This window comes from Colius striatus, chromosome 10 (genome assembly GCF_028858725.1).
Source record: "Colius striatus isolate bColStr4 chromosome 10, bColStr4.1.hap1, whole genome shotgun sequence".
In the NCBI taxonomy this organism is placed as follows: Eukaryota; Metazoa; Chordata; class Aves; order Coliiformes; family Coliidae; genus Colius; species Colius striatus.
Genome location: NC_084768.1, coordinates 9068402 through 9082300, shown reverse-complemented (window position 1 = coordinate 9082300; position 13899 = coordinate 9068402). Strand labels below are relative to the sequence as shown.

The 13899-nt window shown below is 47.1% G+C and overlaps 1 protein-coding gene across 2 annotated transcripts in view; it reads right to left on the bottom strand.

The window, feature by feature from the left end:
• Positions 1-2422: 2422 nt before the first annotated feature.
• The window catches only part of MTA1 (metastasis associated 1), an 83991-nt gene continuing 72514 nt past the window's right edge, over positions 2423-13899 (bottom strand). The window contains exons 18-20 of one of the 2 annotated variants that reach the window (XM_062003478.1): positions 11556-11587; positions 8515-8666; positions 2423-4161 (exon numbers count right to left, since the gene is read on the bottom strand). In XM_062003478.1, the coding sequence (XP_061859462.1) occupies positions 4023-4161; positions 8515-8666; positions 11556-11587 (323 nt within the window). In that variant the 3' untranslated portion in view covers positions 2423-4022. The remainder of the gene's footprint in view (positions 4162-8514; positions 8667-11555; positions 11588-13899) is intronic. The other variant, XM_062003479.1, reaches the window with a different exon arrangement.

Below are 13899 nucleotides of genomic sequence, written 5' to 3'. Positions count from 1 at the left end.
GGCCCATTCTGAATTTACCACGTGTCTTTTCTTGCAACAGCTTTTCCCCTCCCGAGAACCTGCATGGAGGAAACGTGGTCATTTCATTCCCCAGGTGCCAAAGCTGTCTGAGCAGAGAAAAACCCTTCTGGTCAGTCCTCAGGAAGGGCGGGAGGGGCAGCAGGAACATAGGGCACAGCAGCCTCCTCCCTCGCGGACGGCAGAAAGGGGCACACACATGCTCAGGCCATGTCTGTGTCCTGAAGATGGGGATCATGGCTGACCCCACCACTGCTGGCTCCTGCAGGCTCTCCTGGAAAAGTGTTGACTAAAAAGCACATTCACAGGAAGAAAGCCCAAGCAAACGCTCACCAACTAGAGAGGACTGTCATGCCAGGGCTTGCCTTTCTGTACTCATCTCTCCCATCTCTCCTTTCTCCCTCTAAACTGCTGCCAATGCTTATTTTGAGTTAAAGTGTTTTTAAGCCTGTGCCCTCATGTTGGATTGAGAAATGCTTTAAGAGATGGAGGAGGGTCCAGTTTCTGTATCAAACTCTTTCTCCTCCCAGCCAAAATTAGCTACATTTCAGTCTTGCTCTTAAATCCCCCAGGTTTGCCCACCTCCCAGGCCAGTGCTCAGCACAGCAGCATGGTCGTGCCCACGCCGTGGTTTGGGCAGGTCAGCTGTCCCCATCCCCTCCTCCACGGTAGAAAGCAGCTCCAGCACCACCATCCCAAAGAGGCTCTGGGGCTTCCCGAGGTCTGGCTTGTGTAATGCTCACACTGAGAGCCAGAGCCCACAGAACTGGCATGGGCTCCAAATTTCCATTTCAAAGGAGATTTGAGCTTGTGTTTTGGTTTGCAGCTCTGCAGCAGTGTCCTGGTTACAGCCCACCTCCCACAGCAGGGACACCAGGTTCCACACGGTTAGTTTTGGTCACGCTTGGCTTTTTTCCTCCCTCCTCCCCACTATTTCAACAGAGCTGTGATAGACAGGGAGCTGCCTTCAGGTTACAGCATCAAACACAGAGACCGCAGGGAGCTGCTACTGACAAGCTGCTAAAAGGCAAAGTCAAAGCCTTCCCCAAATTCCAAAGTTCGCTACACAAAAACATCTGTAAGGAAAACCCTTGGCATGAAGCATTGTAGGAAGGTTCGGAGTTTTGGTCTGTTCTTCAAAGTCTTTCTTGACCAGCTCCCTGCTACTTCTGAGCCTGTAAAATGCTGAACTCACCACAGCCTGGAGACTCTGCTCCTCAGAGCCAACGCACCCCAGTGCCAGCCCAGCACCTCTCACTGTGACTCCCTATAATCCCACAGGCTCTGCAGCGGGTGGGAGGGACGCTGTGAACGGTGCCAAGTGAAGCGAGGCAGCGAAACACATGAAGCCTGCTGCATCGCGTGGAGAAGCGGCACCCACGTTAAAGGCCACGCGAGGGATCCCTCACAGCCTGGGCTGCACAGGATATTCCCTGATCGCCTGGACCTGTTCCCAGAGTCAGCTCTGGAGCTGCTCCAAGAAAGCTTTTAAGCTGCCGGGAAGTGCAGGGCTGGCACCCCCGCGTGGTAACTCCCAGCTCTTCCTCTGCAGCCACAACAGCTTCTCTAATAACCCGCCTACATCGTACCTGGCATGCGGGGACCCGAGCTCCCCATGCCACAGCAGAGCAGGGCCTGCTGCTACAGCCCCAAATCCCTCTCCAGAGGGGCTAAAGCCAATTTGGGCACAGAGGTTTTCCAAGTGATCCCTTCAGATTTCATTCTGCAAGAGGAAGGAATCCCTACAGGGCCCTTCCCTCACACAGCACCTGAGCTGGCAGCGTTTCTTAGGTGCGTGGGGTTAGTCCTGCAGAGGGATAGAGGCAAAGTGAAACTGCCAATGGTCTCTGGGGCAGCCCTGGAGGCTTTCCTTCTGCTAAGCTTGGTGCTACCCAGCCTAACCTTCAGGAACTGGCTGTCCTTTGAAGTTACGGACAGGAAACTCTGAGCAGCAGCAGCACAGGATACCCTTCCAACACATGCAACGTTGCACAGCTCCTCACAGCCACAGAGTGATTGTTACTACTCCTAAGCAGCAAATGAGATCAAACCTTGAGGCCGTTTTGCTTACCCCGGTGAGGAACAGATGGAGAACTGAAGTGCTCGAGGGTTGGTGGGTTCGGTTGCTGACCCCGGGGATTTCACTCTGCCACATGCCAGAGTCGTGTCCCTGATCAGCAAGAGGCATGAGCCACTGCAGACAAAAGGCCCATTCAGAGCTGCATCTGCTGCTGCCTTCAAAGGGAGGGAGGCAGGGAGGGAAGGAGTCACAGCCTGAAGTGCTAGAGATGTTTCAGCTGCGTGTGAGGGGAGTCACACTACAAAGAGGACTCTTGCCCTGCTCAGCGTTAACGGCACTGGCAGTTACTTCAGAAGAGACAAAAAGCAGATGTTTCACAAAAGCTCACTTTCCAGGTTTATTAAGTAAAGTTAACTGAATTGTTTGCCTTTTGTGGGGATTCCTTTCTGTCTAACCCAAGGTGGGGGTTAGCAGCGTCGCACAGAATCACGGTTGGACTGTGATAACCCAAATACAACTTTGGCTCATCTCACCGCTGACACATATGGAATGACTCGGGGGTTATTACATGCTGTGTCTGCTTGAGGCAGGTACATGTACAGATCAGCACAAGTTGCAAATGATAGTTTACATCCTTTCAAAACAGAGCAGGGCATTCAGCAAATGCACTGCAATGAGGAGACGTATGAAAAAGAAATTATACAGACTTCCAAATACATAAGAAGTTCAAGAGATGCAAGAAACCTCAAACACAAGAAATGTCAAGGGAGGGGGGGAAAAACCCACTTAGTTTTAGACACAACGTGTTCAAATGAAAACCCAGCTGTCATTTTAAATTCCCTTCAAAATGGGAAACGTACAGTAACGCAATTAAAGAGAAACCAGGTCCCGTCCTGGGAGAGGTGTGTCCAAAAAAAATCTCACAAACAGGTTCAGAGTTCTAAGCAAAATGTCCCTGGGCATCGGTGGACTTGACTCTTGGAGCCAGAGCAAAGCAATTCATTACACTTGCTGGATTGCTGGGCCTACTGCTGGGTCCTGGTGGTGCAACAGCACGTAGGAATCCAGATGTCAGAGAGAAGGCAGCAAACTGCTGGTTACTGGGGGAAACGCCACGGGCCAAGATCTCCCAGGGCAACCTCTACTAGAGTAAGGACAGCTGATCCTGGCAGCCTGGCCTCCACTGCACACAAGGTTAGTGTAATGTTCTGCAAGGTTCTTCCGTTCTTAGCTCACTCCTTTCTCAGCCTGAGTTGTTGCTGTCTGGTGCATGTGCACAACCGGCCGTGCAAAACGATCCAAAGGATGTTAAGGGACAGGACCAAAGCAAACTGGCTGAACCGGGGCCTGGCTTTCAGCTCCTATTTCCAAACATCAGCTAAAGGTTGGAAATTTATCTACAAAAGAAATAATATAAATGAAATAAAAAAATGGCACCGTCCACAAAATTAGAAAAAAAAGAAAAGGAAAACCAAATTAAAAAATCTTACAGCACAGCCTCGTAAAAATGGCTTTGCAACGAGAGCTCAGTCACAAAATGAAGGGTTCTAGCTCTTCGGACATCGGAAGAGGAAACAAAGCTAGAAAGTACTAGTCCACATTCTCTTAATAAGTTAAACTGACTTTCCCTCCCCCTGTCTACAAAAGGGGTAGAAGCAAAGGGGAAAAGAGGCTACCAAAAATGAAAAGGAACAAAAACCAGGAAAAAGAAAGGAGAGAGAGAAGGAGAGAGCGCGCGCGAGAGAGAGCAGTCTGTGGTCAGAGGCTCAGAGCAGGGCCAAGTTCCTTTTAAGGGTTTAAAAGATGCAAAACAGTTCCTCAAAAGTTCCCTCTCTTCAACAGTTAGTTCAAACTCTGTAGCCATAGAAACTCAAGTATATACTGGAGGAGAGATTCTTTCCGGCGGATGTGCCGCAGGCCAGAGGGAGGGAGGGCAGGAGGGAGGGCGGGAGGGAGGGAGGGAGGGAGAGCTGCTCGGCCTGCGTTAATCCTCGATGATGATGGGCTCGTCGTTCATGGGCTGGCGCAGCGGCACCGCCTGCATGGGCCGCAGGATGATCGGCTTGTAGGGGCGTCGGGCGGCTCGCTTGGCTTCGGAGGAGGAAAGCAGCTTGCGGATTTTCCTGCAGACAGCAAGGAAGAAAGGAACAGATTACAGAGGCTGGAGGCTGAGGCGCTGCAGGCCTCTCCGCTTCTCCCGGCCAAACCAGGCCTGCACACGCAGAGGCCGCTCGCCGACGGGACAGGGCCAAGCCGCTTGTTTCCGAGACGCCTTCCCCGGGGAAACAGCACTTGCTGTTCCAGAACCCTGCCCCTGCAGAGCAGAAGGCTCTGGCCCAGCCTCGTGGCAACAGGGCCCACTGCAGCGGCTACACCACATGAGACGGTCGCGACGGCCGGTCTCTGCACCGCTAATTGAGCCTGAGGCGCGCGGGTATGTCACGTCGGGCACGTCGTGGGCAGCTTTGTGGGGATTTACAGAGCCAAATTCCAACCCAGCCCCTTCTGGCTGCTTCCCCAGCCTGCTAATCCATCTCTCACAGAGCTCTCTGACGTTCCCCAGCCCCAAGCAGGTGCACACAGCTGCCTCTTCAAAAGAAACCCACCACAGCACCAGCCAGCAGGGCTTGGGCTCCCATGGAGGTGCCGGGCAGCTCCCTGACGGCCACCAGCCAGGGCATCAATGCTGCAGCCTTTTCCCCCCTGACTGGGAACACTAACAGGACGTCTCCTCCTCTTATTTCTCCCACACTCCACGTGCTCAACCCAGAAAAAGGCAATAGTCATGGCTCGCACTAGTTAAGAGCTGCCCTGTACTCGTGTCAGACACAGTGGTTTCTATGTGGAGAGAAGGTAAAGGAGAGGGATGCACCGAAGTTTTTAAATTAGCAAAATACAGTAGAAAGAGACAACACAGAATGATTGTTTCTTTTTGTCAATACTAGCCTTAGAGCTAAAGGAAGTATCCTTTAAAAACCACAGCAATGCTGAAAAACCCACTATGTAAAAAACATGAGGAATTCATTTCCAGAGGGTGCTGTGGTGGCCAAAGGCACAGAGATTAGAAAGGAAAGTAATAAATATCCACAGAGTAGTCCCACCAGTACTCACTGTACACAGCCTCCAGTTCAGGAACTGGGACAACAAGGAGGGTCTGATAAGGGAGCACTGCCCACCCTGATAGGCTCCTACCTTAATTTCTTGGGCTTCCCCCAAGAGATCTGATACAGCTCCAGAGGAAGGGCAGACACAGGGCTTTACAATCCACAACTCAGCCATCTGTCCCTCAAAGGTAATGTCCACGTTTTCAGTTACTCAACACTGCTAGGGCCAAGAGAGCCTTTTGGTTTTGGTGCAGGGTTTTTGGTTTTGTGTTTTTCTTTCAGGTTGGTTTGGGGGTTTGGGTTTGTTTTTGTGTTGTTGGGTCTTTTTTAAGATGGAAGAGGCACAGCTTTACTAAGCTGATATGTCTATCACTGTGCTATGATTTCTGCATTTGAGATGCATTGGTTGCTGAAGAAACTGGTCAAAATACTATTCCGCCTGAAAATTTACCCTCAACACCACCAGCATTGACAAACCAACAACTCCAGTTGAGGATTTTGAATCAGCTCTGTCAGATTTGGTCAGCTCTTCACTTGTTTCTTCTGCCCACTGAGCACAACAAGCCTGCTGCATAGCACTTACACACAGAGTGACGTGTCGTCTGCCCAGTGCCCCCACACCTCCGGTGCCTTCTCCAGCTGGAAGGCCACAGGGTGGGGAGAAGAGAGAACAGGGCTGAAAAGTGGCTCGTGGGGAGAGAAAGAAAAATGAACTCTCGATGTGATGATTTTTCCAAGACTCACTGAGCTGAAGCTGATCTACTTTTAGGCAGCAGAGCTCCTTGCAGCACACCCCCTGAGCCAGCAGCACATTTCATGGCGGCTCTCCATTCTGATCAGGTCACTCACTGCCTCCACTCCCATCAATTATAAATGCTGAGCTCCTTACTGTGAGGCTTCAATTCAAAAACTTACTCGTTTCAATCAACCACCTTTTCAAACTGCTCCTTCAAAGCTATATGATTTTCTAGCACAGTCCTACACAAAAAAGGGAGGAGGAGGAGGAGGAGGAGGAGGAGGGGGAGTATAAAACTTTAGGGAAACCTATTTTCTGTGACCAAAAACACAGCCTGACCCTCAGCTGGAGGATGATATGCAGATACTGCTGCTAGATTGATTGCTATGGAGCCAACACAAAGCTCAAATTGTTTCAGAGCTCACAAACAAGTCTTACATTCTTGACACTGGAACGCAGCAGATGGTTCAGGGAAAAGTTAGAGGTGAAATGCCCGACAGAAAACCCGTGCCGCTTACAATGCTGCATCCTCAGGCTTCCCTGCTTTTCAACAGGCTGCCAAACACCTCCTTTCAGCACTCATCAGGCAGCTAAGCAGCAAGGCTGCCAGACAAAGAAGCCTGTTCTGTTTTCTTTTCTTTCTTTTTCTTTTAAATGGAAGAGATAAGGTCTTACTGAGCTGATCTCTATCTCTGCACTGTGATTTCTGCCTTAGAGACAGTGCTGGTTGCTGTGGGACTGATCTTTCCTGCCTCAGTCAGTGCTTCTGTATGAGCAGATGATTCTGGGCCTCTAACAGTAAATGCCCAACATCACACTTGATGAATATTCCCACTGTTTGGTACAGATCACAGGTCTGGACCTTGCAGTAGTACTGAGACATTACTGCCTCAGCTCTGTGGTATTTCTTGTGTATCAGATGATAAAGATGTCAAGAAGTGATGTCTTCTTGTAGCTGCAGGATTATCAAATAAGCCTTGGGCACCTAAGGACTGAATTAGAGACTGTATACCCTGCACCCACAACAGCACATGAACCTGCAGAGCTGCATGTCTGTAACAGGATCCCAGCCCCTCTTTACCAGAGCAAGATGACAACAGGAATAAGGAAACTGCATCCCCTGCAAATGAAATCCTTCTGTCACTTCAGTTGCAGTTATAAATGGCGTCCCACTGCTCACTTTCAGAGCATCTCACAGGACAAGGAGAAGGGGAAAACAAGCTAAAGATACAAACTGGTGTGAAATGCACAGTCTCATTAAAGGTGTCCACAGGAACAAGTCTGAAAACGAAATTAATGTTTCTTCTGAGGAGTTTTCTGCACTGAAATCTGATGATCCAACAGATGAGTGGTTATTAACTTGTATGTTAGCAGTTCCAGCTTGTCTGTGAAGCCTGTTGTTGATAGCAGGCCCACAGAACAGTCACCTGACACTGGAAATGCTTTGCAGGCTAAGGAGGAGGTTGGGGATGTCAGGACTCTGACTATGCACTTCATGCTGAGCAAATGAATACTCAGAGTGGTGCCAAATTTAGTAGTACCAGAAGAGATGAAGTACTCCAAACTCCTGACCTCCTTGGTCACTTTTAAGGGCTCAGACATTCAGTAATTGCCATGTCCATCTCCACTAGGTACAGGAGGGAAAGGTTAAGTTGCTTCGCTGCCTGTTGGGGCACTGATACTGAAAGTGTTGGTAACTCCAGGCTTCAGACACAGAGCACCTCTGCATGCTGAGAGGGCTGAGGGGCAGGGCTGCAGCTTTGCTCTGACCTTCTCCAAGGTTACCCAGGAGAGAGACATCAAGTTCTTGGCAGGAAACTGCACAAGCGTATGTATTTACCTTTCTGAGGAAAGCAGTCATCTCTGCCTAGAAACATCAGTACTAGGAACATAGACACAAAAGCTGTGCTTTAGGGATCAGGCCACATAGCTTCTACTGCTCTGTCAGCAGCCTATAAACAGAGCTTAAGGTGAAACTCACACAAGGAAATTTGCTCTATTTTTATCCTGTGGGCAGACTAACAAGAAGGACTAGTAGAAGCAGTACAACCAAAGGAGGAAGATGGACACTGCAGGGACAAACCTCACCGCTATTGAGGTAAATATAACCCATCAAAGAAATGAGGCAGCTCAGCCCCCAGAGACCCTCTGTGTGAGATTCACAACCCACTTGTGGGTTTCAGCATTCAGACATACAAGGAGACATTCTGAGAGGTACTACAAGAGACCCAGCATGCGAGGCTCTGTTCCTCAGCATCACTTGTGTGCCAGAGACATCATGTTCCTGAGATGCTGCAGTGAGACCTTCAAAGGTATTTTTGGGCCTGAACCAGGTGAACTTCCCAAGTCAGTCTTCCGACTCTTATTGCCCATCTCTTAATTCAGGAAGTGCCCTGGAAGAAGGAGAATCTACTTTCTCTGGAATGCAAGTACATGATTAGGCACATCAGACACTATTTAGGTCTATCACAGCCTTTATCCAACTCAAGATGAGCAACAGTCTCTGCATTCAGTTTGTAGTGGCGGATCTGCTGAAGAGATCCCCGACCAACCACAAAAGCAGCAGCTGCAGCACCCTCAAGGAGCCCTAACCACAAGATCTCCCCGTAAATCCTCTCAAAGACCAAGTTTCCTACCTGGTTTCTTCAGTGGCCATGTAAAAAACATCATCTGGTGCATCAATCCAGTTCATCCTCCTCCTTTTCACTGGAGGCATGGATCCACCACGAATTAATCGGACTTTTGTTGGGTATGATTTCCCATTGAGCAGCAAGTTTCGGCTTGGTCCCTAACACGATACATAAAAAAGTACAATTATAGACTGCAACAAACCTCCAGCAGCGTGTGACAAGCACTCAAAGAGGGATCAAGATCTTCCTATCAGTTGTTGAGAGTTTACGGTAAAGATTTCCCCTCTTGCCCATGACAACACAGAATCCACATAAAAGCAATTGCCCACAAGCAGGAGAGGTTAGGCATCTTCAATATACAACAGGACAGCAATACTCCAGCGATAGGGCAAATAATAAATGGAAGGCATTACCAATAAGCTGTTGCTTGTGTCTGAAAGATGATGTCCAGTTCAAAAGAGTGAGCATTAAGGTTTAGATTTCAGCTACTACCATAAATTAGAGCAGCTCTACTGATTTCAGGGAAGGAAATCTGGCTACACAGCAAATCAAATACAAAAATCAGAATGTATAGTTATTCTGGGGTACCAAACTTACCCATATCCTTTTTGTTCTAGGGAGGTTAATATTTAATGAGGACAGTATATCATTAAATACATTGTTGAAAACAAATCTAGTAGTACAAAGCTAAGAGCTTTCATCATCAAATCCTTTTAGTATTTAACACCACAGACTTCCCACATCTAACATGTTTGCTTTGCAAGTCAAGACCGGTTTAGTTTTCCAGACCCACAGTAGCCCCCTTCCAGTCCGCTGGAAAAACATAAGCTATTATTAAGAGAGGTGCAGATGAAAGAGAGCCAAGTGCAGCTGTCCTTGATCATTTCAAGTCCAGTTCTGCTGCCTCTCTTCTTGCTGATTAGCATGCTGAGAAACCCCACTGAACAGTTGGACAGTCAGGAAAGATGCAAAGTAAGGGCCTAGAAAACTTGATATGTGCAAATTTAATCTGGTCATAAAATGCCCCAATGGAAATTTAGTTTTGGTATTTCAGAGGCCATCATTCAAGGTCAGACCATCTCCTCAGGTGCACCGAGGCTTCCTCTTTTGCCCACCAAAGAGGAAATTGAGTGTGTACATGAAGGGCTGTCTGGCCTGGAGATCCACCTCAGAAGGAAAGGTGGGGTCCTGAGGCATTCAAGTCCTGAAGTGTCAGGTTACGGCAAAAGCTCAACCAAATTTGAACACTTTGACTTAGAAAGGGAAGACTTCAGTCTGTCAACCATGGGAAAAAAATCAACAAAACCCAGAGTCTATCTCATTTTTACCTGAGGAGAAAGCAAAAAATGAGAATGACTTGGTTTTTGTGGACCTGCCTTAATCAAGGGTGCTAGGAAGATCTCCTTCCTGTAGAAGAACAGGGCTTTAGAGCTAAACAAACAAAACCCCACCTTTCAAAAGCCCAAGTTCTTTAAAGCTGTTGTATCCAAGTGCAATAACCATTTAAGTTCTTTTTGTTGCCCAGCTCCACATTATACAAGACAACTTCAGCATCACAGCAGACCACTGAAATACTTCAAGAATTGCTTTTATATTTGATATTTATTAAGGAAAAGATCTCAAAAAGCTTTTCTGTTGTTGTGGTTTGGGTTGCTTTGGGTTGGTTTTTTTTTACCCCCTCCAGATTTCTCCAAGTAAAACCCTTCATTAGGGTTGGGAAGGATGTTTTCTTCACATGTGCTGCATACACAGGAGAACAACTCTGGAGAAAGTTCTTGGAAATACCTAGAAGGGGCAGCCCTGTGCTTTCCAGTTGCCTTTTCTCTACCTACACAGAGCATTCTGTTTCAAATGGTTTGTCCTGAAATGTGAATCTTTGAGTTCATTAGCACACTTTATTTATCAAGCATCCAGAAACAAGGGAGTTCAGGGGTTTCACCCTGAAACAAACACCTAAGAAGTGTTAAGTCATCACAGATTTCTCCCACTGCACTGAGTTGGTTTATTCAGCAGACACAAACAAGTAGCCAGTCTCCTCAGTGACAAGAAATGAAGCTGAATTCACAGAGGAATACAATTTACCACTTCAGATCAGGTGCCCAAGTAACAAATCAAATGAATGCTTTGCTATCACAAGTAGACTAGCATGCCCAAGTTAGAACCTGCCCTCATGACACTGCCCACTATCCCAGAACAGCATTAGATTTAATAATGCTTGTAATCACCATTCAGTGTCCATCGGTCATACCTGCTGCTGACTGACCCAGCTCAGAGTGACTCTACTGACGCTAATACAGGGTGGCAGTTCACCTGATGAGGCAAGCTCCACTTCATCAACACCAGAAGATCATTTGGGGGAAGGGGGGGAAATTGATACTTCACATTCTGTCCCATAGCCATGTGTAAGGGGGGAAAAGTGCTGGACAGACTTTGCACTGGCCCCTTCACACAGAGGTGCGTTTCAAGAGAAAGCATTTTGCCAGAGATGCATCAATAAGACTGGCTATTTGCTTCTGCCTTTGATAAAACTCAGCATAATGGATGAAAGGCTATGAGTAATTTGGACTCAAAAAGCAGCACATCAAACTCAAGCATTCTCAGCAGACAACTTGCACACCAACTTCCTTAAAAAAAACAAATAAAAGCAACCAAAAAAACAACAAAACTGTTTTCCAAGCAAACCCTTCCATCATTTAAACCTTCCTCCTCTGGGGAAACACATTCTACCTCTGAACACATCCCAGAACTTTGCTATAAACAGCCACTCAAGTTTCCGTATGAAACAAAACGTTCCACTCCAAACACAATCTAATTTGTAAGTACATAAATGGATAGATTTGAGGTTTAATTTGTGTTTAACCACTTGGGAGTTTCATATGGGCCAAAATGATATTTCTTAAAGCTTTTCAGTTAATTGGGAAGCGTGACCAGCTGCAAAGAGCAAAGACAGAAGTGACACGCTACTGTTTAGCAGGGTGTTCTAGCTAGTGCAGGTTAATCATTGGGGTGTTTTTTTCCCTGTTTTGGTTAAATGAACATTCTCTTACCATTTGTCTGGTTTGTCCGTGGTTAGGCAGACCTAACAAACAGGAAAGAGAATAGAGCTGGTAAGACCATTGCTTTTCCAAGACAGAAAAAAAGTACAAAATCAAAACACACGCAGCTATGATTGCAACTGTGTTGTTTTGCTAAATTCAGAGCTCTCTACCAAACTAACTTCTCCCCTCCTAGAGGGGTAACTGAGAAGAGAGCTTCCTTAACAGCATGGTTTGAAGAGCAGAGGCCCCAAGTTAAAACACATTCTGTTTGTCTTTTCTCTATTTACTCACACCTTTCTTCAAGCTACTGCTACAAGTACACCTCCTCTTTCAGATCTGAGGTTTTCCTCAAGACTTGGGAAAAATCTGGCCTTCTGTTCTAGTTTGGGAGGAATTTAGTGACATTCAGAAGGAGAAAGTGGAAGGTATTATATGCTGTCAAGACAGTAACAAATAAAAATCTTTCCTGTCATCCCTGGATCCCCAGGGAACTCTCTCTTCAGCTGGGACCTTAGCTGCAAGCTGTTAGCAAACAGACTGGATCTGCTGAACTTACTACAAGTAAATACTCCACAGGCGTAGCTCTGACAGTCACAGAGCACAGAGACAGCAGCCAGTGCACAAGCCCTTCCCCCTGCCACAAACAGCACCCTAAAGCACCCAGCACAACGGCTTCATTTCAGTAGCTTCTTTGCTACACTATCAGATACCCTTCCGTGCTGCCACAGAGTATGTACTGCATGGTACTTCACATATATGAGACCTTGTAAAGCACACAAAGCCCTTGGGATGTAAGAGCAGGATGTGTCTACAAGGCAGCAGGATATGGCTCAGAATGTATCTGGAGACCTGACACACCTTTCAGTTCACACCATTTGGTTTTCTAAGATGCATACTCCCAGATAACACTAAGCCATTAACATCAGTGCACCCAATCATCTTCCTCAGTCCCTTTCTCAGCTGGGAACCAAAATGTTACTACATCAAATCCAACAGGTACTGCAGGACAGGCGTCAGCAAATGCTGCGGCTGGCTGCAGGAGTTATCGGTATGAATTCCCTTCCCACATTTACAGCAAGCCCCCCAGCTTGACTTTTGAGACTCTCCATCGCCAGTGAGTTGTGATGAAGCAGCAAAGCTTTTCAAAGAATCCAGCAAAACTGAACTTCTGCAGCTCACGGTCCATACTGCAACAGATTCCTTGGGGTTCTCCTTGGTAACGCCAAACACGACATACTTACGGCAAGGATGCCAGGAAAAACGTGGCACAGCAATGTATTGGGAGGGAGGAAGGTGGAACAAGGGACGTGCTCTGAGCATTGAGTATCATCACACCACCACATTACAATCAACACTTTCTATCCAGTGTATTTCCCAGACACACAGTTTCAATTTTTGCAGCATTTTTGTGCCTAAGTATCCACATGGATGAAGAAATAGTTGACAGGGAGATTTCCATCAAACTTGTAGAACAGATGTACCAGGAATGAAGTAAGAAGACCAGTAACAAGCTTTGGATGCTGACAAAGGCAATGTAGGCACCCAATAGTCATTCCTTTATACCTCCAGAAGGCAGCTGTGAATAGCCCTTTGAGCTGGATGGACAAGAAACAACTCCATGGGTGCTGGGAAACAGCACACACAGCCAACAGGATGCATCAGTTGGCTTCAGGGATAAGCTCTAGCACTTTTTTTTAGTTCCCCTTTCCATAACAGAAAGATAACATTTTCTCCATTCACAGGAGCTCTGAGACATGTAAATTGACTGATGCTAGTCCCTGGACTGAAGCCACACGTTTAATTTTAACCACATTCCAAATCAGCTCTTTGCTTGTGCTGAGAACATTTGTGATGCCAGAAAAGACTTCCCAGCAGCAGCTGGAACAAGGCTGTTGGGATAACTATTGCTGGGTTTACAATGGAGAGTCAACAGTGCTATTCCCAAGCACCAGAACTAACCCAGAGTATTCCACAGTGAGAAGGGATGTTGAGACTGACACAAACTGAGCTAGGTCTGAGCAGAACTGCTACTTGTCCCAGAGCCCTCAAACAGGAAAGGAGCGGTGCTAACAGGGACATATCTCACCCCTAAGCTGTGATTTCTACAACAAAGATGACCATCACAACTTTTTGCTCCAGTAAAGTAGGACACAAACCAAAGTTATGGTTTCAATATCATCTTGTGATCACAGTGATAAGGTATCAATTAGCATATTAATCTTAGCCATCTGTGACTTTTCCCTTTAGTCACACCTTGGTAACTGGTGTTTGGAAGAGTAACAGACACTACAAGACTGGCTTCAGTTTGCAATTAAAAAACATCACACTAGACGCACATGCAGCTGAAGCACTG